Consider the following 27402-nt stretch of genomic DNA (forward strand, 5'->3'; position numbering starts at 1 on the left):
ATAAACAGGTATATATAGGGAAAATGATATATTAAAATTGATGGAATGATAAAATTTAAAGGTATGATAGTGGTAATATGATTTTAATGATATTTTATATGTTGAATAGTAAAAGTTTTATATAATCGGCACACAACATGACATGACTAATAAAATGAAAAAGTGGTAAATGTACTTTTAGTTGTAGAAATAAATTATAGTATACATAGTATTAATATTAATTCTAATAAAATAGAAAATGTTTTTGATTGAAGAAAGATAAAGTAAAAGCCTTTTGTAAACATTGAGCTCAGTTTTTGTTTTTATAAGATGTGCCGTGAACAATTAACAAAGATTAATGTATGAAATAATATTAAAAGACACTGCGAAAGAAGCATACATAATATTTTCTTGATAAATAAATAAAATAAAAATATTTTATAGTAATTAAGGATGTGTTAAAATTACAATTGGACTACATTTTACATAATTAAAAAGATCTATTCATTTATCTTTTTTCTCAATTGTATGTATATTAAAGCTTTTCAGGACAAATAAGAATAATTAAATTTAATATATAATATATATATATATATATATAAATTAACCACACCCAATTTATAAATATATATATAAATTTATTTATATAACTGTAAGGGAATCATTATAATATAACACCTTAATTAAAGTTATTGGTCCATAATATTATATATAAATATAATTAAAAAGAAGGTAAAATCCTTAAAGGTTTACATAAAAAAAATGTTGTTGAAGGGTGTATTGCATAAGTAAGCTAACAATTCAAACATTTGACAAGTATACTTGATTAGTATAAAATTATAAAATATAAAAGAATAAATGAATACTTTTTATATAATAAAAAGGAAACCACTGTATATCCTATAATATGTATGAGAAAGTACTTCATAATATGGAGTTATCATAATACTACTATTTTTATATTCATACTGAAATAGGATTAAAGGATCAAGTATATATTGAAGTATCTATCAAAACTTAAATAAAAGTATTAATTTATAGAAAATACTTTTAATCGTAATTTTATTATTATGTATTTATATTTATAAAATAAATATCAATAGTTTATACATTTAAAGAAAAAATAAATAGATATTTGTTAATCATTTTTATAAAATTAAAAAGATAATGTATAAATATATATTTATATATATATACTTTTTTTTTACATTATAATAATAAATAAAAATGCTTGATTTATATAAAAATATTGAACTAAATAAAGATGTTACATTTAAATCGTAATATATTATTTTATATGATTTTAAAGATTTTATTATTATATATAAATACTATAAACATCTGCTAACATTAAATGCGCAATTTTTAGGGATGGAGTTTCTTAGATATCTTCATATTTGGCATTAACTATAAATATGTAAATATTTAAACATTCAAAGTAGAACTACTAAATGAGATGTTAATTATATAAGAAGAAAAATAAAATAATAGAAAATATTTTAGTTGATTACATTTTACAAATTTTAAAATGATTATATTATAATTTGTAAAACTTTTTAATATTGAATTTTAAATAAATATAATGATAATTAAAAGAGCTATAAAATTTTGTATGACTTGAGAAAGAATGTCATACAAACTATAAAAATAAAAAAAAAGACATAATTATTTTAAATTGAACTCTTTTTTTTTTTCTCTTTCTCTCTTTTCCTTAATGTAATTATATATAAAATAATTTAAGTTTTAACCTTAATAGTAAAAATGATCTTATGAGCAGGTGTAAATTGTTTTCATATGTTTTTATATTACTCAATCACTGACATATTATATGTATATTCATTGACAAAAGATAAACCTATTGTATAATAATAAATATCAAATCTTTCTGATATCCTTTATACTATTTGCCAATAATCATAAATTGCATGTTACAAGCTTAATAACAACAATTGTCCTGAAACCTTGAAAAAAAAAGGTAAAAATATATGGTATGGTATAATAAAAGTGTTATAATTATATGATTGAAAGAATATATACTATATGTCAGAGGGAAAAAGATGAATAGGATATTATTAAAACAAAAGATCATTTTAAAGACATGGTATTTATAAAAACTTTTTTTTTTTAATATATAATATTAATATCATTGTAGTAATTGTTGAAAGACTATTTCTAACTACAACTTTACTAACTAAACTTATGAGTTGAAGAAAAGAAGAACATGTAATTTTAAAATATATTTTTATAATAAAACAACTGGCAATTTTTTTTAAGTTTATAGTATTGTATAGATATAATTAGATAACTAGTCAAAAATAATTATATCAATGATATATTATACAAATAATACACTTTTAACACATCATTTACATCAACTAATTTGTTGATGATAATGATTTTAAGATACTGTTATAAGAATTATAAAGTTAAAAAAAATGGCAGAACATCTTTATAATTTTTTCTTATAAAATTAAATTTATTGGATGTTAAGAAATAATAAAATTTTCAACTAATATTAAATTAATATATATATATATACACTATCATAAATTATAGAAAATAAAAATTTAAAATGTTATGAGTTAATGATTGTTTTTAAAATTATTACTATATATAAGCAGGCAATACTGCCAAATAAATAGGTGGTGAAACTGAATAAATTTGAAATTACAACATTCAACAAGTTCACTTTATTCTTTTATTTCAATTGAAATGACATATACATATAAAATTAATTTAAAAAGAACAATAGAATTTTTGATTGCATTTTTAAAATTTGACAGATCAGGAAAAAGATAAAAAAAAAAATAATAAAATAAAGAACTGCTAAATATGATAATTGACATTTTAGCAACTGATCTCATTAAGATTATAGAAGTTTAATTGAGAAGTGCCGACTTAAATATTCATCTAATGACATGTATTCTTATAAATATATATTGTCTTAAAAAGTAAACCGAACAATAGGAAAATAATAATTTGGTGGATATAAAAAAGATGTTACAAGGATGATAGATACGTATAACTTATAACTAAGTACCGCCACCTGTTTAATATTTAATATCTCCTTATGCTTTACTAAACTGATTATACAAAAACAATGATGCGCTCCTTATTGTGTACTTTTCTAATATTCCATGTGTCAGTTTCATCTTCTTTTTTTTTTTTTTTATTCATCACTATCATTTTCCTTTATAAGGAATGACAGCTATTAAAACCACAGAAATAATAAATTTCTTTATTATGATATCTTTCATTTTGAATAAAAATATGGTTGATATTTTACAACAGTACAACGGCTCCTTTATAAAATAACATATGGTATCTTTTATTTAAAAGAATAATAAATACATGTAGGTGTAGTAATATTAATAAATTATATAAAATAATAGTTCCCATATATATATATTGTTTTTTTTTATTTTATTATTATAAAACAGAAACTTCCAAATGAGTTATGCATCATAAATAAATATATACATATATATATAATCATGACGTGACTCCCAAACTTTTTGATTATTCATAAATAAAATGATATTAAAATATTATAAATCATAAAAAAAAGCCCCTAACTTTGAGAGTTAAAAAGAAGAATCATAAATATCAATTTCATTTGTATAATTAGACGTATTTAGAAAAAAATTTTATATGAGAGAATAGTATGTATAGTAAAATATAACAAATAAGTTATTTTTAATTTTATGACTAATAAAGTAAAAATAAATAAAGGTAAAATTAAATTCATGAGAAAAAAATTATTTTTTTTAATAATTTTTGGCGGTTATTTTAAAGAAGCAAATAGAAAATGTAAATTAAAATATATATTTGAGGAAAAAATATTTAAAAAAAAAAAAGAAGTGGTGGTTAAAGGTGGATGACGTGAGGAAAGAAATAATAAATTGTGTGGTGGAATAATGATACATGCCAATCATAATTTTGAATAAAAATTTTATTATTTGTAGGAGAAGTAAAGTTAACGGAATTGATTATTACAGGTGATGAAGACAAAAATAAAAAAGATGATATTGCGCAAGAAAGATGTCACATACAATTTAAAATGATGGTAGTATAAGATTATAAAAATGTATTAATATGTTACAAAAATATTTATAAAATTAAATATATTTATATATATGGTAATGATTTTATAGAAATTATTTATTTTTGAAGGTAAAAATATAAGATGTATTAGGACAATAATTGAAAATGAAAAATGGCATTACAATTATAAGAAATAATTTTGTATATTGTAAAATGATAAGAAAAAATAATAATAATAAAGGTCATTTCTTAATTTCAATAATGTAATTTTCAATCTTTTAGCCTAATATATAACTAGAAAGAAATATAATTGTAACAAAATATAAAATAATTCTATCTCCTTTTTCAACTTATTTTGACAATAGAAATCATAAAATTGTCTTTATAATAGCTGTTAAAAAGATTGAAAGATAATTAATAATATAAGAAGATTAGTGCTAATTATTATATCTTAATCAAGTTAATTCTTAATTATGTATTTAAAAGTCAAGAAATTAGTAAATTATAATAACGATTAGTATTTATTGGAAAAATAGATTAAGCAGTCAATTTTATGTATCAAACTTAAAAAAAAGAAACAATGAATATTTTTTGTGAATCATAATATATAAATAAAATGTTTTTATTATATTAAAAAAAATTTATAAAGTTAATGTATTTTTATTTATAATAAAATGATAATTACATTATATATATTATTTTAGAGTTAAGTTGTAAAATTTAAATAATATTATATATATATATTTATTCTAATAAATAATAAAATATAAAAATTTTTATTTTATTAATTGAAATAAAAAGATTCTCATAAACTGTGTTTTGGCATAATAGAAGTTTATATAAAACTAAAAGATATAATGTGAGTTTAGTTAGTGATTAGTTATAATACTTATTTTTGCATAAATATAAAGCAACTTAAAAGTTACTTATTAAAATTAGTAATGGTAGGTATGTAAAATAAAGATTTATAATAGCTGATTATTCAATATATGTGTCATTTATTTGTAAGTTAAAAGTTTCTTAAATATTTTGTGTTTATGTGATAAAAATGATATATTTATGAGGAGAGTCAAAATATAAAAATAAATAAAATAAAGATAAAGAATGAACGGGGGAAAGAATAGTGATATGTTTGATTATAGCGTGATTATAATTTAAATATCTAATGACTCAATATATGTATATCTTTATTAAGTATTAGAAAGATTTTTAAAAATTTATATTTGTTATGATGAATTGGAGATTGATAGATATAACATCCAATATGATAAGAATTTAATTATTAACACTACAGTATGATTATAAAGAATTATAGTGTTTTTATAATTAGTAACAATTTAAACTATTTAATAAATCTTTTATCCTCTCTAGTAAACATTTAAAAAAAAAGTACCTTAAAAATTATTGAAGCTGAAAAAAAAAGTGTGAAGATGAATGTTGAAGATATGACAACATATTACTAATGAAAAAGTTGTCTCTTGGGTCACCACATGTTTTGATAGTAAAGATACTTTTTGTCTTTGAAGCCTTCCGCCATTTTGTTATGATTGATTAATTGGGTCAGTACTAATATAACAAATCTTTTGAATAGTCCATGTTCTTATCTCTTAGAAAAACTCATAAAAAAAAAAGTTATTTATCATATTTGTATAATAATAATGATTGAAATCAAAAGCAACAAATAAATTATATTAAATGACAAGAAGATATCTTTTTAATCATATTTCATAGTATTTTTTACCATTAAATCATTACTTTTATTTTCATAAATATATAAAAAGTTATCAGATTTTAGTAACCTTCTAAATTTACAAGATCAATAAAAAAATAACGTTATATTATATATACCTTTATACAATATATAAATTGAAATAAAAATTTTTATAATTACAATAATTATAATTAAAGTAGTATAACGATTTTTGATTTTTATTTATAAATATATCAATTTAATTTTATTACTAAATTTTATATCATTCAATTATTTTTATAACTATTATTTTAGTATATCTTAGAAAAATGTATGAAGAAAGTAACAATAATTGTATGTATGTGTACATGAAATAATTATTATTTTTTTTTTATTAAAAAGATAAATGTTTTTTGCAACGAAAATTGTTTCTGTTGAGAAACGTTTCTAATAATATTAATTTTATTGAGATATATTTATTAAAAATTAACTAAAAATCTGTTAATATTAAACATAATTTATTTTAACATTATTATTTTTTAATTTTAGAATTACCATCTGGAAACATGAATTTCCTTAAAATTGCTAGAACACATTTGTTAAAAGCTAATAATGCTAATTTCTTCTTAAATAACGCTCAACGTATGGCTAGTACTGTTAGACCATTAGGACCTAAAAATAAAATGCCTACATTTAAAGGGACTGCAGTAGTTGATGGGGAATTTAAGACAATTTCTGATAAAGATTATCATGGAAAATGGGTTGTAATGTTTTTTTATCCACTTGATTTTACCTTTGTTTGTCCAACAGAAATTATTGCTTTTAGTGAAAAAGCTAAAGAATTTAAAAGTTTAGGTGCTGAAGCAATTGCTTGTTCCTGTGATTCACATTTTTCACATCTCGCATGGGTTAATACACCAAGAAAGAAGGGTGGTTTAGGTGATATGGAAATTCCAGTTTTAGCTGATTTTAACAAGGATATTTCAAGAAGTTTTGGAGTTTTAGATGAAGAATCAGGTTTATCTTATCGTGGATTATTTATTATTGATCCAAATGGTAATATACGCCATTCTAGTGTTAACGATCTTCCTGTTGGTAGAAGTGTCTCAGAAACTTTACGTCTTTTAAAGGCATTCCAATTTGTTGATAAACATGGAGAAGGTAAATATTATTATTTTAGTTTAAATTAAATTATTATTTATCTTTTAGTTTGTCCTGCTGAATGGGAAGAAGGAAAAGATACAATTAAACCATCAGAAGCTACAAAATATTTTGAAAAAGTCAATTAATATAGAATAATAGAAATATTTGGTCACAATATAACATATGTTAAAGTATTTTTATATATTGTGATTGTATAAGATAAATAATGCAAAATTTATGCGTATTTGTGAATTTTTTTACTAAATTAAATTCTTTCTTTTATTAGTTTTGTTTTATTGTTTCTTCTTTAAATAAGTTCATATAATCAAAATAGTTAAAAAAAAAACTGAATTATTTAAAAAATTATTAACATAATGAGTACTAAACTTTTATTTAGAAAATAATATAATTATTTGTTAAATAAAAAACTGTTTCTGAAAAAAGTCACATATATTTTAAATATATTAAAAAATGAGAAAATTTTGTGTAAAATATTTACTCTACAATTGAAATTTTAGTTCGTTAAAATGAAAAAAGTTGTTTTTTAAGGAATTAAAAAATAGAAATTATATTAATAATGCGATAAAATCGAATTGGTCATTTAATATAATCATATTAAATGTTTGATAAAGTGTAATTAATTTTGGTAAATATTACAACTAAATAAAATAAAATGTTAATCTAACATATAAAAAGACGATATAAATTAATACTTTTTAATTGATATTAACGACCTGCAATTCTGTAATTAAGAGATACAACATATTTTAGTTATATATTTGTAAATATAAATCATTGTCTAAATTTCATTATCAACAAAATATTTCTAAACAAGATTTCTTATCATTTTTAAAATACAGACTTTTAAAATTTTTTTTTTAAATAATATTTAAAAACTTTTATCAAATCATTGCTGATATATAAAGTATTATTTATAAAAAAAACTTTGTACAATTACGTTTAATAAATAATTTATATTTAACGAAATATTTTGTTAATTTGAATGATTTATTAAAATGACATTAATAAATTTTACAAAGAACATGAGTTATTACTTGTAAAAAAAATGTTTACATGTATTTTAAAATTTTTTGGTACAAATCAAGTTATTTAAAAATGAAGAAAAAATAACTTAGTTGTTGAGTTGTTTTGATTTCAATTTCAATTTTATTGTAACAACTTAAAATCATGATAAATTAAAAATGTTTGTTAAGTTTTTGCGTTTCAAAAGTGCAAGCAATTAAAATAATGATTATTAAAATTATAAATTATGCAATTATTATAAAAGATGATGTTTATTATGATTGATTTATTTAATGTTTTGTAAATTGGCAAAATGTTGATATATTATTTGATTGTTTTATATGATTATTATATTACATTGCTTTTAAAAAAAAGTTTATCAAAAACTTATTAGGTATACTATTTGATATTTGAAAAAAATAAAATCTTAAAATTATTAAAAAATTTCTTACTTTTAAATATAATCAATAAAACAAATACATTTTATCATTTATTATTTTAAAACAATATCATTATCATAAGTGCTTTAAGAATGTAAAATGACATTGACTGTAGAATGTAATTTTTTTTAACTATTATAATATTATAAATAATGTGCAATTTTTGTGATAATATTTTAAAAAATTAGATCACAATTACATCCTATATTTTTTATTTACCAGTATTTTTTAATGTATTAATAAATAAAATATTTATATTTAACATAAACAAAAATTAACAAACTATCAAATTAATAATTAATATATAGCTTAGAAGGGTAAATTAATTTATAAAAAATTAGTAAATATATTTTTATTTATTAGTTTAGAAAATCATTAAAACAAATTTTTTATAAATACATATTTGTCTAAATTTTAATGATTTCATTTTAAAATAATATTTTTAGAAAATCTTTTATTTTCATAAACTAAAAAATACATAAGATAACTTTCTAAACATTTGCTATCTTATCACATTTATAGTTGATTTTTATCATTTAAAGTTGATAAATACTTTATTTACTATGATTACAAGTTTAAAAGTTTACTTTATTACAAAATTCTTATTGTAAATAATCATGAAAACGAGTTTAAGCAAATAAAGAGTATTTATTTAAAAAACGATTTCCTTTTTCTATAAAAAAATTATTATTTTCAAATAATTACAAGAGTGTAATTTGTTTTGGAAAAAAAAAATATTGTTTGTTAAGACAAAATAAATGTAGAAAATAATGCTATAAAAATGATTTGTATAAACGATATTACTTAATCAAACATAAGCTTAACAAAAATTTATTAATAAATTGTTGCATAAAAATTTAATATAATTTTTTTTATCAGATGAATATAGAATTTTAAAGTATTCATTTCGAAATAAAATAGTTTTAAATTTTTATTTTGTGTTTTCAAAACGAAAATAAATTATATTTAATGAAATGAAAATGGTTCTTCTTAAACTATATTTATACATTTGAATCAATTAATTTTGAATAATAAATGATAATATATAATCGAGAAAAAAAAAATTATTTTTTGTGATTATCAAACATTAATGTCAACCATTTTAAATTTTAACAGATTTTGTTTTTTTTTTACAAATATTAACATGTCCATTTTTATAATACTAAATTGTATGATAACTAAACGAATGTTTATTATTTGTTTTATTTTTAAAAAACTTTTTTAAATTTTCTTAAAACATAATTTTTTAGTAAAAAAATATTTAATGATTAATTTTTATTAGATGTTATATAAAAACTAAATCATAATTAAAATATATATAATCAATGTTATTTGATAATAAATAAAATGATAAAATATTTTTAAATTTTTTTCTTTCCTTGAATTTTTAATATTTTAGTGTTTAATGTTCAAATTCTAAAAAGTACATTTATCTTAATGATTTTTGTATATTTAAGATATTAAATAGAAAATATATTTTAAATTGAAGAGTAATAAAAAATCTGAATAGAACACTTTAAATGTTATATAATAAAGGAAATTAAAGATAAAATTAATAATATACATAATATTATTATAAATAATATATTTTTTTTGTTGATATATATAATTTCTTCCTATTATTTTATCATTGATCAACACTTCTAGAATATGAAACTTTTTTTACAATTTTTAACCCATAATTATATATATATAAATGATTATTTTTTACATTTATAAAAAGCTATAGTTGTGTAATATTTCATAAACAAATACTTTGATAATAGTAATAAATAAAACTATTATATTCAAATTTTTTTTACTTTATAAAAATTATCAATTTCTTTTTAAAATACATTTAATTTTGTATAATCACTTTTTGCAATAATATTTATAATTTAATACAATCAATTTCTATTGCTACAAAAGATATTTATTTTAATCTATAAAACAACAATAAATTTATAATTTAAAATAAAGAAAAAGCATATTTTTTATGATATTATAAAAGCTACAATGTTATTGAGCATTATTAATTTACAAACTTGAGATAATATTTTTTAATATATAAACAGTGAATAAAATACATAAATTATATTTAAAGAACTGTACTAAAATTAATTTTTTTTTTAAATTAGTAATATTTTTACAAATTTAATTAAGTTTTTTAAATAAATAATCTTATTTTAATCCACTTTAAAAAAGTAATTGGTTTCATCTATCAAATCAACTTTAAACTTATTCTTTGTATAAATAATAATATTTGTATATCTTATTATTACTTAAAAAATTGAACAACATCACATATAATTTTACTGTATTAATATATAATATCAATATAAATTAAACAAATATATACGAATTACGTCACCTAATAAAAATCATTAATAACTAATTATAATTTTTTTTATTATATTGTCCCCTGTTATCCCTATTTTTAATTAATATTATATTGTGTAACAATCTAATTGATACAAGTTATTGTTTATATAATATTATATCATTTTAACTGTTTTAAATAAAATGTTTATATTTAATTTATATAAATTTGAATAGAATTATTTAAATTTTTTGAATTAATCAATTAAAATAAGATAAATTATTTTTGTATTTTATTTTTTTTTTGTTGAAAAAGAGGTCAAATTATATTTTTCTTTAAAAAAATTATTTAACTATTTTAAATACTTTAAAAAAAAAAACTTTTTTCTGATGAATAAACAATAGGCAATTAGAAATTAAATTAAACATGTATTTGAAAAATGATAAATATTCTTGCATATTATTTTTTCATTCATTAATTTTAAAATATTTCTACTTTTTTTTTTTAAAATAAAATGAATTTATTCATCATTATTTTAATGAATTGTATATTAAAAGTTAACTTTTTGAACTTTAGAAGTAACATGTAAAAAGAATATTTTAATAATAATTTTAATTTAAATGTATTGTAACATATGAACGCGAATACCTTGAAACAGTTAAAGGACAACAACATTTTTTATTCAGTAAATGAAACAAGATTTTTTTTTTGATAAAAATAGATAGATTGGTTAGAAATTCTTACAAAATAAAACTTTTAACACTTACGGTTGAGTAAATAATTTTTTTACAAAAGTTAAATTTATATCTATATTTTATTTGAAATATATTATTTTTTATTAAAAAAAAAGAAGTACAGTAAAGTTGTAGAATAATAAAAAAAAATATATCTCTCTTTTATATATAATTATATTTTAAAAACTTTTTTTTTATACTTTAACAAAAGGATAATATAATAAAAATAAATAATTTTCCAGTATATATATAATTTGATCGTCTAAATAAATAAAATTAAATTTTTAAGTAGTTTGTAAATTATATATGTTGTATTTAATATTTGAAATTGTGTTCCATTACCTAATGATTCAGGAAATTTATTTTTTGAGCACCGGTTTTTAAATTTTTTTTTTTGATCTTCATCATCATAATTTTGTTTTATGACACTAGGAATAGTGTTTGTAATTAACTGTTTTGTTAAGTTTATAAAAAGTTAGTCAAAAAAAATTATTTAAAGTGGTTGATACCTGTTAAAATTTTTACGAAAAGAAATGATCATTTGTAATGGGGAAGCACACATTCTTATCATTATACGCTTTTTACAGTTTAAAACTAGAGTAAAAAAAGTACAATTATAGAATTTCAATTTTGTTGATATTTACAATATTTATTAGTAGAAGTAGGTGAAAAAGCTAGTCTTTGAAATAAATGAAAACAGGTGATTAATCATACATACAAACATTGATGATGTATTTTCATTTCTTTTGTATATGTTCTGATGCGGAAAGGTACATAAAAAAATGTTGAAGATCAATGTATAGGACTATTATAAATTAACAATTATTTATAAATATTTATGACAGAGAATTAATAAAGATTAGTAACAACTTTCTTGATATAAATTAATAACCAGTGTTTAAAGCTGAAACATACAAAAAGTTGATTCACTTTTTCTCAATGAGGTAAATCTATTTAATAACGCTTGAGTACACTCTTCCTGATTTACCTCTTAAATATTATATAAATGATTAATAAATTTTTCAAAGACGACATTTACTTTGATTCATGATAAATCAAAAATATTAAATTCATTTTTTATTTCATGACAATATTAATAATAATTATTATTATGTATTACTACAATTTATATCATTCTTATATATTATGATTAAGTATTATTTAATTTTTATAAAAATCATTGATATTATATTTATTTATTTATTATTAAAAATAAAATATGTATTACTTGTTTATTTAGTATAATGATTCATTTACCCTTTAAAAATTGGTTAAACTGTATCTTTAACCTGTTTTTAAACTTCAATAATTGCTATATTTTTCTAATAATTTTAACAACTATTTTCAAATATTTAATTTGTATATTTTAACTATAAAAATTTTATTCGAGGACATATGTTAAATATCTAAATAATAAAAACATTCCTGCTTCTTATCATTTAATCAACTTAATATAGAGTAATAAGTAACATATTTGCCAAAATAAACTTAAGCATGTTAAATTTTAACCTCTAGTCAACATTCCGTCTCATCTACATGATTTCTTGTTATCATATAATGACACACAATTGTCATAAATTAATTTAAAAAAAAAAAGTAATTTATGTTTATTAATGAAATTGAGAGCAAATACCAAGCGATTCACGAATTACATAAGCTGATCATGAAGTATAAATAACCATATCACCTTTTTAAATGTTAACAAATCTTAAAAACAATTTGCTTTTATTTCTTGCAAAAATAAAGCAATAAACAAGTGTTTGGTTTTTTTTCACTGTAATATGATTATCTTTTAGATTTTTTCTTTGATCTCATTTATAACGATTTATTACCAGCATCTGTTATTACATATAAATATATTATTAAAAATATGAATAATTACAATAAAATCATGTTATTTGCTATTATTTTAATTTGTATACTTTTTACCGTAAACTATGCAGCTCCAGTACTAAATAAAGAAGTAATTCTAAATAAAAAGTATGTTTTTTTTTTTAATTCTATTATTATTATTTTTTTTAATCATTATATTTAATTAATCTTTAGACAATTAACCTTTACAAATACAATACACATTGGAAAACATAAACACAATAAAAGAATAGAAAATAATAATTCAATTACAAATGAAGAGGAAGAAAAGGAAAGTAAAAGAATTCGAAGAAATCCAGACAAAAAAGAATATCCAAGAATTTGTTATTTTTCACCAATTCAATGTTTATTTACAAGAAATAAAAAATAGGTTGATTATAGTAGCTGATAAATTATCTCACAAACAAATGGTAACACAAAATATTATTTCATCTAACATTCTCAAATAAAATATTATTTTAAAAATTAAAAAAAAAACAAATTAACACAAAGAAAATTATGGAAAAAAAAAGTTATATTTAATTATATAAATATAATAATTGTTATAACCTATCTTTTGAGAAGACATTTTTTAGAATGAAAATAGAAGAATCTGATCTCATTAAATATATAAAATTTTGGCCATTTTTAGTTTTATCATTGATTATTTGTATATTTCGATATTATTTTATATATTGTAAAAAAATAATGAACTACTTTTGAGATTATAAAAGAAAAATTTTTATTTTTATATACTTTGTAAAAGATAATATTATTAAAATATTCACCTAAATGTGTATGGTCGAAATATAATTACCAATAATCGTTAAGCTGATGAACCTGTAATGAAGATTAAATAATTCTTTTATGATAATTAACAAAAAATTTTTATATATGTATGTTCCTTTTGATGGTAATAACAATATAAAAATGATTCAAGCATTTTGTTGGTGACAATAAATTTGATGCAATAAAATGTTAATAAATGACTAAAATTTATAATTATAAAAGTTTCTATTTTTTTTAAAAATGCATTTAAAACAAAAATCACAATAATTTCTTTTTTTTTTAAATTATTTTAATATGAAAATGATAATGATATTATAAAAGGAAAGCTGATAATATAGATTATCTTTAAAAAGAAAACCAATTTTTATAAAAGTAACTTTTTTTAACTTTAACTATTACTTAATTTTGACCTACCTTTAAAATTATCAACTTGATTAACATCTTTTTTTTAGATGTATTAATTGAAAGGTGGACAAAGAGAATATGTCTGGGACAAGTTACCATATCTAGTTTTATAAGCCAAAGAATCTTTAAAAACTTATAAAATTATCTTTTTAAAATAAAAATAAAGTAACAAATCAACTTTTTATATCTATGTTTCATTATCCTTTATAATTATTTTAGAGGTTGAAATAAGCTAATTAGTATAAAATAATCTTATAATCTATTAGGTTCAGTGATAAGTAGACTTTTTTAAAATAAAACTTTAATTATATATCACAATTTTCACTCTATTATATCATCAATTATAATATATAAATATACATTATAATTGTTACAATACCATTTTAACTTATTTACTCTTTTTTAAAAATATTTTTAATATATCATCTGATATAAAAATATGGAACTTCAATTAGGTTATTGTAATATAATTTATATATTAATTATACAAATTCAATTAAAAATTTTATTCTATTCAAAATAATAGTACAATAATATACTTTTATAATAATTATACTTTTTATTATTTTTCTACAATTAGCAAAATGTACCTAAAATTATTTAATTGATCATAACTATTAAATATTTGATATTGAATATTATATTCTTTTTTGACCATCATCTTTTTGTCGAGTTTTTTTTTTCTATTGTCAGTAAATTCTAATTTTATCTATCATCAATACCTATAAGTAAAAGAACTTTTTTTGATAGAGAGTCAAGCGATTTGTTTTATCAAACATTTCAACTATAATTTTTCGAATGAAGAGTATGATATTATAACATATTCATAGACATTTTTACTCTTATCTATAAAACTTTTAAATAGTTAATAATATCTACCTATGAAGCTTTAACCTGTTTTACCCAAGGTAATACTTATCACATTTTCCATGTAATAATATTTTTAATAAATTATATTTAATACTTCAGGTTAAAAATAAAAAAAAATAATTTTTTTTCTGTCAAAATAAGTTTATTTATTATAATATTTTATTATATAAAATTTACCTTTTTTTAAAATTATCTTTTTTGTGTATAAAAATATTTTTTTTTAATAAAAAATAATGTTTATCATATATTATTTGACCATTCAAATAACAATTAAGTTATTTAAAATTTTAAAAATCACTCGTAAATTATTGGTTAATGAATAAATTTGAAATACTAATCGTGACATTTTTATTAGAAAATTTTATATGAATATTAATTCAATTGAAATACAAAAATTTATATTAAATGTATAAAAATATTTTGATTAATCTTTATACTATTAATTTATTTACTTATTTATTTTTTTTTTGTAATATTTTACAACCTGCCAAAAGAGGAATTGCAAAAATGTAACTAAAATTAGATTAATATTTACACTAAATCGTTTAATGTACAAAAATTTTTAAAAATGCTTTTTATTGAAATATTTAACATTTATATTTAGAAAGTTTTTGTTCAAATTTTGTAACGTTATTTATAAGTATATATATATATATATATTTTAAAATTTTGAATAGTTATTTATCAAAAAAAAAAAAAAATATTTTTTCTAAAGGTTTAACTATTTTTAAAGGTAATTTAACGAAGCATAAATGAATTTTATATTAATTAAAAAAGATTCTTTTTATAAAAAATTTGTAAATTATTTTACTTTTTTTTGTACCTTATCAGTTTATTTGAATTAAAAATGTTTGCTTAAATAACGTTTGCCGTTATATGTAGAAATATTATAGAAAATATTTATATGTATTATCATTCAAGCATCTGATCTTACTTTATTTTACTATCTTTGTCAATCTTTATTTATTTTATGTCAAACAAAAATTTAGTTTAAAAAGATTTATGAATAACTACTTTTATAAATAATAGTTTTTTTGTAATGATAGTATAATATACTAAAAAAATTTTGTTTTTAAAAAAGTCCATGTGACATTTTTGTAATATTAAATTATTTTAAATAGTTATAGGTTTTACTATTAATATGTAATGTTTCATCAACATTTTTATTTTAATTATATTCTATTATATTTTTAAATAAATTATCAAATGTATTGTAAAAGTATACATTAATAATGTAATTGTACTTTTATCAAAAATATCTAAAAAAAAAAGTTAAATTATTATAATTTTGATGATAATATTTATAAAATCATTTTTTTAGAAAGTTATTTCTATTTTTTAAAATCATCATTTATAATCATGATTTATCTAATTTTACATCTCAAAATTATCATTATACTTTTTTTTTATGATAACAATTTTGTTTTATTTTACACATTAAATTTATAAAATAATTTTGTTATAATTTTTGAATAAGCAATAAATATAAATATTATTGTACTAAGATCATATAAACAAATCAGAATGAAATTGCATATAAAAATTGGTATTGTATAAATTTCTATTAACAATTCCTGTTTCAATTATTTTTGTCTTATAAAATAACTAGCTATAAGGATTTGTATTGTATTCATATTTTTTTTCCATAAAACAATATAAAATGATTAAAAAATTTTATTATATTTTCTTAATTTACAAAATATTTATTTTATTTCCTATCAGCTTATTCACTAATTACAACAAAAAAAAAGTAGAGAAAACTTTCTTCTTTTATATTTGTGTAGATAAATTCAAGAAAAATTTAGTAATTTGTTTTTTTTTTGATAATATTATGGTAACGAAAAATTTCTGAGGTATTTTAATAGAAAATTTGTTGTTTATTGAAGTAAGGTTAATATTGTTACATAAGCCAATTATAAACTTAATATTTTTAAATCTAGTTTAATATAATGTTTATTTTGTTAAAAAAATTTTAGGTAAAAACTTTCTAAAGGTCATATTCAATTTTTGAGAAAATATATAAATTTTATTTTATTTTATTATCATTCATACCTTAAAGATTTTTCTCATTAAATTTAAAGTAATTGAAAATATCTCATTAATTATTTTTTAAATATATGTATATTTAATTTATTTATATATTTATATTATATTTTCTTTTTGAAGATTCAGAAACCCACATTCCTATTTAATTGGTTTTAAATTTGATTACATTTTTGGTACTGTAAATTTTGTCTATATTTTATATTACAAAATACCAAAAAGTAAAGGTTAAGACCTTCAAAAAATAAGATATTTTAAGTTGAATATTGTACTTAAAATGATATTTCTTAAATCTACATTAAAGTTTAACTAATTAAATTTTTTTTATACATTTTAACATATTTATTTTTCTAATATATATTAAAAATTTTTTTTAGAATAAAAATAACTTAAAATTTGTCAATAAAAATTAAAATCATTTCACTCTTTATAAATAGAAAAATTGTGGTGATTTCTGATATTTTTTTATTCTCTTCGGTAATTAACTAACCAACTTATATTTTTTTCATTTAATCATTATAAAATATGGATATTAATAAAGATAATACATCAAATGATGACAGATTAAAAAATGATTACGTTGAAGATTGTAAAACAATAACTGTACCAACAAATAATTGGAAAGATTCAATAAAGTCAGGTTCAATAAATTTACATGATAATAACGATCAAATGTCAGATGTTTGTTCAAATCTTCCATCACGACTACCTTCTATTACATTAAAAGACAAAACAACAACTAATTCACAAATATCTTTATCGGATAGTAAATCTAATAATAATAGTTTATCAAAAAATAATATTTCTATCCATAATAATCATCATGATATGGCAAAAATTGAAGGTAATCATCATATAAAATGTAATATCAAAGATCTTGAAATTAATGAGATGTCATTTGATGTTACTTCTGCCAATTCCCATGGTTCCACGGTATGTTTAAATAATAAAAAGTATTTCTAATCTTTGATACCCATCTTTTAATGTGCAATAATATTTAATAGTTTTTTTTATTAACTTTATACTAAAATTAACATTTATAATACATATCATCGTTTATTAAATAACTATTTATTAAATAAAATTAATTTATATATTTATATTTAAATTAAGAAAAACAAAAAATTTTTTTTCATATTTAATATAAAAAATATAAAATTTAGTATTGTAATACCCTATTTCAACAAATGATTCATTTTTATTTCAATTATAATTAAATGATGTTATTTAAATTATTTACACATTAATTATTTCTTTATTTTCTATAAAATTAGATTAGATAGTAAAATTTTAAAATAAATTTGACAAATTTGGATCATCATCAATCTTTTTTTTTATTTATTCATCTTGATACTCTTGAAAATAAAGTTATTTGAATGATGCTTCTTTGTTTGATTTAAACAATATTATATTATAAATAAAATATGTTAAATTATATTTATAAGTATTTAAATTTGTTATAAAATGTTTTATTTTAATAATTTTAATGTTTTTTTTTTCTAAAAAGGTGAGAAAAATAAATTGTTAATAAATTATCTATTTTCCTTTATTTTTAATTATACTTTTTACCATTTATATTATTATTAATATATTTATTTAACATTTTTTAATATTAAATTAGTTTTTGGAAGTAATAATAATTACTTTTTCTAAAACAATCTGTCTATGTTATTTTACCTTAAAAAAATAATATTTTCTTATCATAGCCATTACTTCCTCAGGAAAAGGAGAAAGATTTGTGTCGACAATCATCAATGAGTGAGGAATATTTTTTGAAACGAGTTAGGAGAAAAGATGTAAATGATGAAGGTTTATTTTTATCTTATCATTCATCACTTCGGAAACCTCGTACTACTGAAGGAATTATGGCTTTTGAGTTTTCCTCTGATAACCCATCTGTAGCTGTTAACACACCATTTATAATACCCTTCTATGATTCTGATTCTGGACAGGTAACCTATATAATACAAATCCTAATTTCTATTATTTTATGTTCAATCAATTTTTTTTTTGTACAAATATAAAATATATTTTTGCTTAAATTTTTAGTTTGCTTATTAAAAATTAATTTGTTTTTAGTTATATTATATTTTTAGTTAAATATTTAATTTTTAAAAAAATAATAAAAATATTAATATTATTTTTAGGAAGAATTAAGAGAGGATTCATCATGTTTATCACATTTTTGTACAAATATTCGTGGTGATGAAAGTTCATTGGCATTATTATTGGTATTATATTTTTTACAAGGAATACCACTTGGAATAATAAGTTGTATACCATACATGTTATCTGAAAGAAATGTATCATTTACTGATCAATCATTTTTTTCATTTTCATCATATCCATTTAGTGCAAAATTACTTTGGGCACCAATTGTTGATGCATTTTATATTAGAAAAATTGGAAGAAGAAAGACATGGCTTATTCCAGTACAATTTTTAATATCAGTATATCTTTTAGTGTTATCATTTTATATATCTGATTTAATACCAGATGATAGTACAAAAAGTATGACTGTAAGTATTAAAATTTTAACTTTACTTTTTTTGCCATTAAATTTTTTGGCAGCAACACAAGATATTGCTGTTGATGGATGGGCATTAACAATGTTGTCTAGAAAAAATGTTGGTTATGCATCTACTTGTAATGTTATCGGTCAACATGCAGGTTTATTTTTGGGAAATAATGTTTTTATGTTTTTGTCATCAGAAAAATACGCAAATAGATTTTTTAGAAATATTAATGGAAAAGGTGGATTAATAAATTTTGCAGGTATGTTTATTTTTATTCAAACAAAAAAAAATTAATATTGTGATAGTTATCAAGTGATGTAAAAATTGAATAATGCCTTTTGAAGAAATATATTTGTTTATAGTATATTTTTTTTTTCTTATCTTATAGTCATATATTTTGCCATTTATTAAAAACATGTTTAATTGAGAAATTCTAGTCAAAATTTTGTTGTTTTCTTTTTCATTTGAAGAAAAATAATTATTGAAAAAAAAAACTATCTATGATGTTCTTCCAAGCCAATAGAAAACATCATAAATTGTAATTTCACAACTTTAAAATATTAAAAAATATAATAAAAAAAATTATATTAAACTTACCTTGTATTTTTATACTGATCATATATAGCACTCATTCCATATCCACCTTTTTCACTAATAATAACAGCACTCCACCAATTACCAAAACGTTCTTCAGCCTGTTGTTTCATGTATCTAGCCTGATAACTATATTGATGAGGATAAATAGCGGCTGTTTCCAATATTATTTCTCGTAACTTTTCAGATTTACAATTATCTGCTTAAATATTAAAAAAAAAATAAAAGTTAAAAATTTTTTTTTATAAAATAATATAAACTTACGCTGAATACGACTCTCTCCAATTGGTATAGTAGATAATAAGCAAAATATAGTAAATAAATGGATAAACATTATCACAGTTATTTTTGTTCTCAAATAATATAAAGATAGAATATGTAATAGTATTATAGCAACTAGATCATATAATATTGCCATAATATTAAAATATTTTTATATATATTTTTAGCTTAAAAAGTTTTAAATTTTATTATTATATATATGATGAAAACAGATAATATTATATAAATAAAATTAGTAAGTAATTAAATGTTATGGTTGTTTAAATTATATAAAATAATGTGCCTTATGTGTATATAAAAATAGTAAATAATTAATAGAAATAGTTTCACTGGTAAATTTTATTGATACAATTTATAATTAAAATTGTTTATTTAATATATCTCTTGGGCCGTTATATAATTTTATGCCTTTTAAATTAATTTTACTGTGATTTTATTTTAACAATATATAATTAAAAAACTTTTTTTTTTATTATTTATAAAAAGAAAAATTTGTAGTTAAAAAAAGTTAAATTTGATGAATTTTCATTTTTTATTTATCATTTCTTATGTAATATAATTGATATAATCTTTTAAAATATGAAAAGTATTATAAATATTAAACAAAAATATTATTAATATAAAAATGTTCTTCATGAAAGATTACATTTTCTAATTAAAAATTAATATTAAATAATAAAATAATAAATAAATTTTGTTAACTTTTTTTCAAATTATACAATCACAAAATATGAGGAATAATAATTAAAAAAAATTAGATAGGCTATTACGTCTAAATTTTATAATATGTTGTTGTAACTTTTATCACAGAAACAACATATATCAATGGGTTATTAAATGTTAAAGTGATTGAAGATTTATAAAATATATAATAACAATATGCCAATTTATTGAATATTATTCGTGTCCGTTGATGTACAGTGTGTGTAATAAAAGTTATAAAATGTTATATAGCTAATCATTTATTATTTATATAACATAATATTTCTTAAACAATGGTCAATTTGTAATAATAATTAATTATGGATCATTTTATAAATAATATTTATCAAAAAAAAAAAATTTTTTTTCTTATAATATGTAGTTACTAAAATAAACCAAAATAAAAATTTATACAAAATTAACATATTTTTTTTAGAATTTCTTCTTTTTTGGGGAGCAATATTTTTTATTACAACAACATTAGTTTTATTTTTCAAGAAAGAAGTTGATCATTCTAAAGAAGATTCAGAAGTTGAGTAAGTTAAAATATTTTAACATAATATTATATAATTGACCTTTATTTATAATTTGTTTTTAGACATAAAAAACATGATATATCACTTGAAACAAATAGCATTAAAAATAACAATTTAACAACAATTGCTATTAAAGAAAATGATGAAGAAATTGAACTTGGAGTTGGTGAGACATATTTAATGTTATTCAAAATTATCCTTCTTAAACCAATGCTTTTATTATTATTTGTACTTTTTACAAATAAATTATCTTTTGCTGCAACATACAGTACAACATTTTTAAAACTTGTTGATGCTGGTGTTAAAAAAGAAGATATATCAATGTTAAATGTATTTTTATCACCTTTATCATTTGTTTTACCAATATTTGTTGGAAAATTTACAGTTGGGGAGAATCCATTAAATTTATTACTTTATGCTTATCCATTTAGATTATTTATGAATTTTATTTATGGTGGTTTACTTTATACAACACCATGGTTTAAAGATGAATCAGGAGAATTTCCATATTATTTTTATGGAATTTGGTTATTTGCAATGTTTATTCATGATTCATTATCAATAACAATGTTTCTTTCAATAATGGCATTTTTTGCTAAAATATCTGATCCTAAAATAGGTGGTACATATATGACAATGCTTAATACAATATCAAATCTTGGTGGAATGATGTCATCAACATTTGTTATGTTTATAATAGATCTTTTTACTGTTAAAAATTGTTATGTACCAGAAACAAGAGTAAATTTAGGAACATGTAAAAAAAGTGAACTACAAAAAGCTTGTGTAGGAGCAGGAAATTCTTGTGAATATGAAATTGATGGTTATTATTTGACAGTTGGACTTGGAACTATCTATGGAATTATATGGATAATAGCTTTATGGAGTCGTATAAAAAGATTTCAAAAAATACCTCGTACTGAATGGTTGGTATTTAAAAAGAAAAATTAAATTATATAATACATCAAATATTACTATTTTACATTTATTATTTTTTATTATTATTAATTACTAAAAAAAAAGTCAAAATTCCGGCAAATATAGACATTCAAAAGAAATATATTTAATGAAATGAAAAGTTATTTTTTTGTGTTATCAAAATTTTAATGTTTTTATTTATCAATTTTATTGAAGCAATTTTATTTATATCTTAAAGTCTTAGATGCCTTATTAAAGCAAATTTTTTTTATAAATATATTTTAAAATTTTTGTAATAGCTTTTTTTATTATTCTATGATTATTTAATGATTAATATCTATTTTAACATCTTTCTATCTTTTATCATAAATTTGATAAAGATGAAAGACATTATAATTACAGATATTATATAATTAAAAATTTTTATAATCTTTAAATTGTATATATACGTTTATTTTATAGTTGTATTTTAAAATAAAATTAAAAAAAATTTTTTTTTTTTGTATATTTTCTTGGTATATTATAAAGAAAAATTATTGGTTAGTTTTAAAAAGGTTTAGAAAAATATAAATCATTTATAAAATATTGGATAAAAAAAATATTAATAAAGAATTTAATATGTATAAGTTTGAAATAAATAATTAAATTGTTTTTATAGAATTTAAAATATTATCTTATTCTTTTCTAAAATTTTAATTAATATTTATATATATATGTATATGTATGACTTTATTTTAAAATATTTTTAACTTTTTTATAATGTTTTTATAAATATATTATAAATTTTACTAATTATATATAGTTCAAACAATAAAATTAAAATTGTCATACTAATAAAAACATTATATTTATTTTAAAAATTTTAATACAGTTTTATAGTTTTAATAAAAGTATGGTTTGATAAAACTTAATAATATGTGCTTATAAAATTTTGATAAAAGATATTAATGCATTTTGTATTATTATCTTTTAATAATATTTTTAAATAAAATCAATATTATATATCATAATAAGAGGAAAAAATTTTAATATAATTTATATTTAAAAGAAATATGCCAACATGGCAGAGAGTAATTTGCATTTAACCATAAGGCTAACAATGTAAAACGTCATTTTATTTCTTATATAAATAACTTTTCTCTACTTATATGAAATATTTTTATTTATTGACCTAAAGAAGATATATTTATATATATATATATATATATATATATTATGTATAAAAGAAAAAATTTGTACATGTTAAAATTATATATATATATGCCAAAAAAAATTTTTTTTTTTTTAATATTAAGATAAAATTAAATTTGTTTATTATTTTTTTTGTTAGAATTGTATTCTTTTATTTATTTTTATTTATTAATTATATTTTAGAATTTTAATTTTAAAAAATAGTAACTTTTTTTACATTAAAATATATTTATTAAAAATAAGTTAAGGTATTTCTAAAAAATAAAAATTTTATTTAAAAAAGAAAAATGTCTAAATATAAAAAAGGTTAGTATAAATATATACATAAATATTATATATAATTTTTATATTTTTAGGTGGAAATGTTATAGAAGAATTAGAAAGTGATGATGAAAAAATAATCAATAGAATTGAGGAACCAATAATAATTGAAAATATTTCTATTAATTCTAATTATTTTAATTTGGAAGGTGATAAACCATTAAGTGGTATTATTAAAACAATTATACCAAAAACATTTGAAATTTCAGAAAATGAATTTAATATATTTGGTTTTAGAAAATGTAAAAATAATGATGAAAGTGAAGAAGAATATGAATTAAGATTAGGAGCATCAGTTTGTAATGATGATATATCAAGAAGAAAAATGAAATGGTTAGCTCATATTGAATTTACTAACGAAAATTTAGATAAACATCTTATGTGGGGTGATATTGATATGAATAAATTAAAAAATGGTAAATTTGAAGAAATAATTTATAGTGAAGGTATTCCACATTCATTAAGACCATTTCTTTGGACTATTTTAAGTGGTGGATTAAAAAAGAAAAAAAAAAGTATATTTAAATACGAACAAGTTGTAAAACAATGTATGACAAAATTAAATATTTCTATTAATACACAAATAGAAAAAGATGTTTTAAGAACATTACCAAATAATATATGTTTTTTAAATGAAAATTCTTATGGTACAAATAGTTTAAGAAATATTCTTAAATCAATTGCATTTTTATATCCAGATTTAGGATATTGTCAAGGTATTGGTATGGTTGTTGCAAATATTTTACTTGTATGTCCTGAAGAATATACATTTTGGATAATGGTATCAATTATTGAAGATATTTTACCAACAAATTATTATTCACATTCATTGGTTGATTTACAAATTGATCAAAAAATAATTCAACATCTTATTAAAATTCATATACCAGAATTATATGATTGTTTAATAAATAAAAATATAGATTTAAGTATGGTAACTGCTAATTGGTTTTTAACAATTTTTGCATCATCATTACGAACAGATTTTTTATTTAGAATATGGGATTTATTTTTAGTTTATGGATGTTCAATAATTTTTCGCATAATAATAAGTATGTTTAAGATAAATGAAGAACAAATTATATGTATGTGTCGTGATAATGATACAATTATTAATATTGATATATTTAATTATATATCTAAAATACCAAAAAATATTAAAAAAATTGAAGATATTATTGAAATGTCTATGTCATTTGATTATGTTATATCACCGAAAATTATTCAAGAATTAAGAAATGATTTTCAAAATGTTATTAATGAAAATTGTGGTATATATAAAAAGATAAGTAAAGAACATTTATTAAATAAACAAGCTATTGTATCAGCACAATTATTTAAGTCAAAAAGTTTTTTACAACAAATATTTAATAGTTCTAGTAATAATGATAAATTTGATATAAAAATGAAAAATATAAGACAAACAGAAATTATTATTAATTTAAAAAATGCAATTGGTAGATTAATTAAACATTTTGAATGTTGTAATGAAAATCATAAATTTAATAATAAAAATATTGTTGAATATGAATTATTTAATTATATTAAAGAAAAAGAATTATTTTTAAAAAAAAGAAGAGAAGGAAGAAAAAGAGCTAGAGCTTTGTTAAATTTTAATAGTCAAGAAGAAGATGAATTAGGATTTTTAAAAAATGATGTTATAACAATTATTAATGATAAAGATGAACATTGTTGGATAGGTGAAATAAATAATCGTCGTGGTTGGTTTCCTGCAAAATTTGTTGAAATTATTAATGAAATAGGTAAAAGTTATTGTAGTTATGGTGATGAGACAATTAACGAAGATGTTTCCCGAATTATAAGAGAACATTTTATGACTGCTATTAGTACTATATTTGAAAATGAGATAAGAAATGATATGAATTATCATCCATATCAATTTATAGAAGAAATTTCAAATAATATTATACAAAAAAATTGTCGTATTATAGACAGTCGTTTGGCATTATGTAATACTTTTAAACTTGAACAGGATGAAAAAATTTTATCACCTGAAGAATTATTGTTTCGTTCTGTTCATAATATAAATTCAACATATAATACAATATCATGTAAACAAAAAAATGATATTAAATTTCGTAGTTTAATTGCATTTGGTTTAAATGAACAATGTTTACATTTATGGTTTGGAGCTTTATGTGATAGTGTTATACATGAAAGTATAAGAAAAAAATATTATAAAGGGACATCATTTATTAGATCACCAGGATGGGTTCAAATAACATGTGAATTAAGAGTTTTATCGCAAATGTCATTTAATCTTAATGTTGATTATGAATTATCACAAAATATTTTTAAAAATTCATTAATTAAAAATTTAAATAAAAATGTTAAAAATAATGTTATATCAAAAATATCATCACCTATGTCCCAAGAAATTTTAAATAATGGAAATACAAAAAAGTTATCAAATACAACTACACATGAACCGTTAAAAGAGGGTGTACAAGATGTTCTTATCAAACATCAATTATTTAGTTGGGATCTATGACAAACGAATATTTTGTCATTAAATTTTTAACACTACTTTATTATTTATCTTAAAGCACCTATATGGTATTTATAACACTAAGAATTTATAAATTTACATTACTTATCAGTTTAAATATTTAAGAATGTATAATAATAAAAGAAATAAGATGAGAATATAAATTGCATTTCTTTTAAGATTTATAATTTTTTAACTTATAAAAATAAATTAACTATAAAAATATTATTTAAAAATTAGATAAAAAATTTTTTGTTAAATTTATTATTTATAAATCATAAATTATTTAATTGAATAAAAATGTAAGAATTTTTTTAAAGAATTTTTAATTAGTTTTATCATAGTAATAAAAAAAATGTGGATTAAAAGCAATCATTATCATTATTACTAAAGAAACATCACTTTACTTTTATTCTATCTTTAAGGAGTGGTTATTGACATAAAATCACTTTCACCTCAATATAAATTGATAAGTTGTAAAAGTTTTATCATTATCAAGCATCATCTTAATGTTGACACATTA

The 27402-nt window shown here is 18.3% G+C and overlaps 4 protein-coding genes across 4 annotated transcripts; all 4 read left to right on the forward strand.

Annotated features, from left to right (window-relative positions):
* Positions 1 to 6042: 6042 nt before the first annotated feature.
* SRAE_X000145400 (Alkyl hydroperoxide reductase subunit C/ Thiol specific antioxidant domain and Thioredoxin-like fold domain and Peroxiredoxin, C-terminal domain and Peroxiredoxin, AhpC-type family-containing protein) lies at positions 6043 to 7002 on the forward strand (the record flags this gene model as incomplete). The annotated part of the gene is made up of 3 exons (XM_024649152.1): positions 6043 to 6055; positions 6263 to 6874; positions 6923 to 7002. The coding sequence occupies 3 exons, from the start codon at positions 6043 to 6045 to the stop codon at positions 7000 to 7002; spliced, it is 705 nt and encodes a 234-aa protein (XP_024498919.1).
* A 6241-nt stretch (positions 7003 to 13243) lies between these two features.
* SRAE_X000145500 (Hypothetical protein) lies at positions 13244 to 13594 on the forward strand (the record flags this gene model as incomplete). Its single annotated transcript, XM_024649163.1, has 2 exons — positions 13244 to 13332; positions 13399 to 13594. The coding sequence occupies 2 exons, from the start codon at positions 13244 to 13246 to the stop codon at positions 13592 to 13594; spliced, it is 285 nt and encodes a 94-aa protein (XP_024498920.1).
* Positions 13595 to 17835: 4241 nt separating this feature from the next.
* On the forward strand, positions 17836 to 22891 carry SRAE_X000145600 (Major facilitator superfamily domain, general substrate transporter and Acetyl-coenzyme A transporter 1 family-containing protein; the record flags this gene model as incomplete). The annotated part of the gene is made up of 5 exons (XM_024649174.1): positions 17836 to 18243; positions 19017 to 19262; positions 19458 to 20085; positions 21841 to 21940; positions 22003 to 22891. 5 exons carry the CDS (start codon positions 17836 to 17838, stop codon positions 22889 to 22891), a joined length of 2271 nt encoding a protein of 756 aa, XP_024498921.1.
* A 1445-nt stretch (positions 22892 to 24336) lies between these two features.
* On the forward strand, positions 24337 to 26882 carry SRAE_X000145700 (Small G protein signaling modulator 3; the record flags this gene model as incomplete). Its single annotated transcript, XM_024649185.1, has 2 exons — positions 24337 to 24355; positions 24406 to 26882. The coding sequence occupies 2 exons, from the start codon at positions 24337 to 24339 to the stop codon at positions 26880 to 26882; spliced, it is 2496 nt and encodes an 831-aa protein (XP_024498922.1).
* Positions 26883 to 27402: the final 520 nt, after the last annotated feature.

Source organism: Strongyloides ratti, scaffold srae_chrx_scaffold0000002 (genome assembly GCF_001040885.1).
Source record: "Strongyloides ratti genome assembly S_ratti_ED321, scaffold srae_chrx_scaffold0000002".
NCBI lineage: Eukaryota > Metazoa > Nematoda > Chromadorea > Rhabditida > Strongyloididae > Strongyloides > Strongyloides ratti.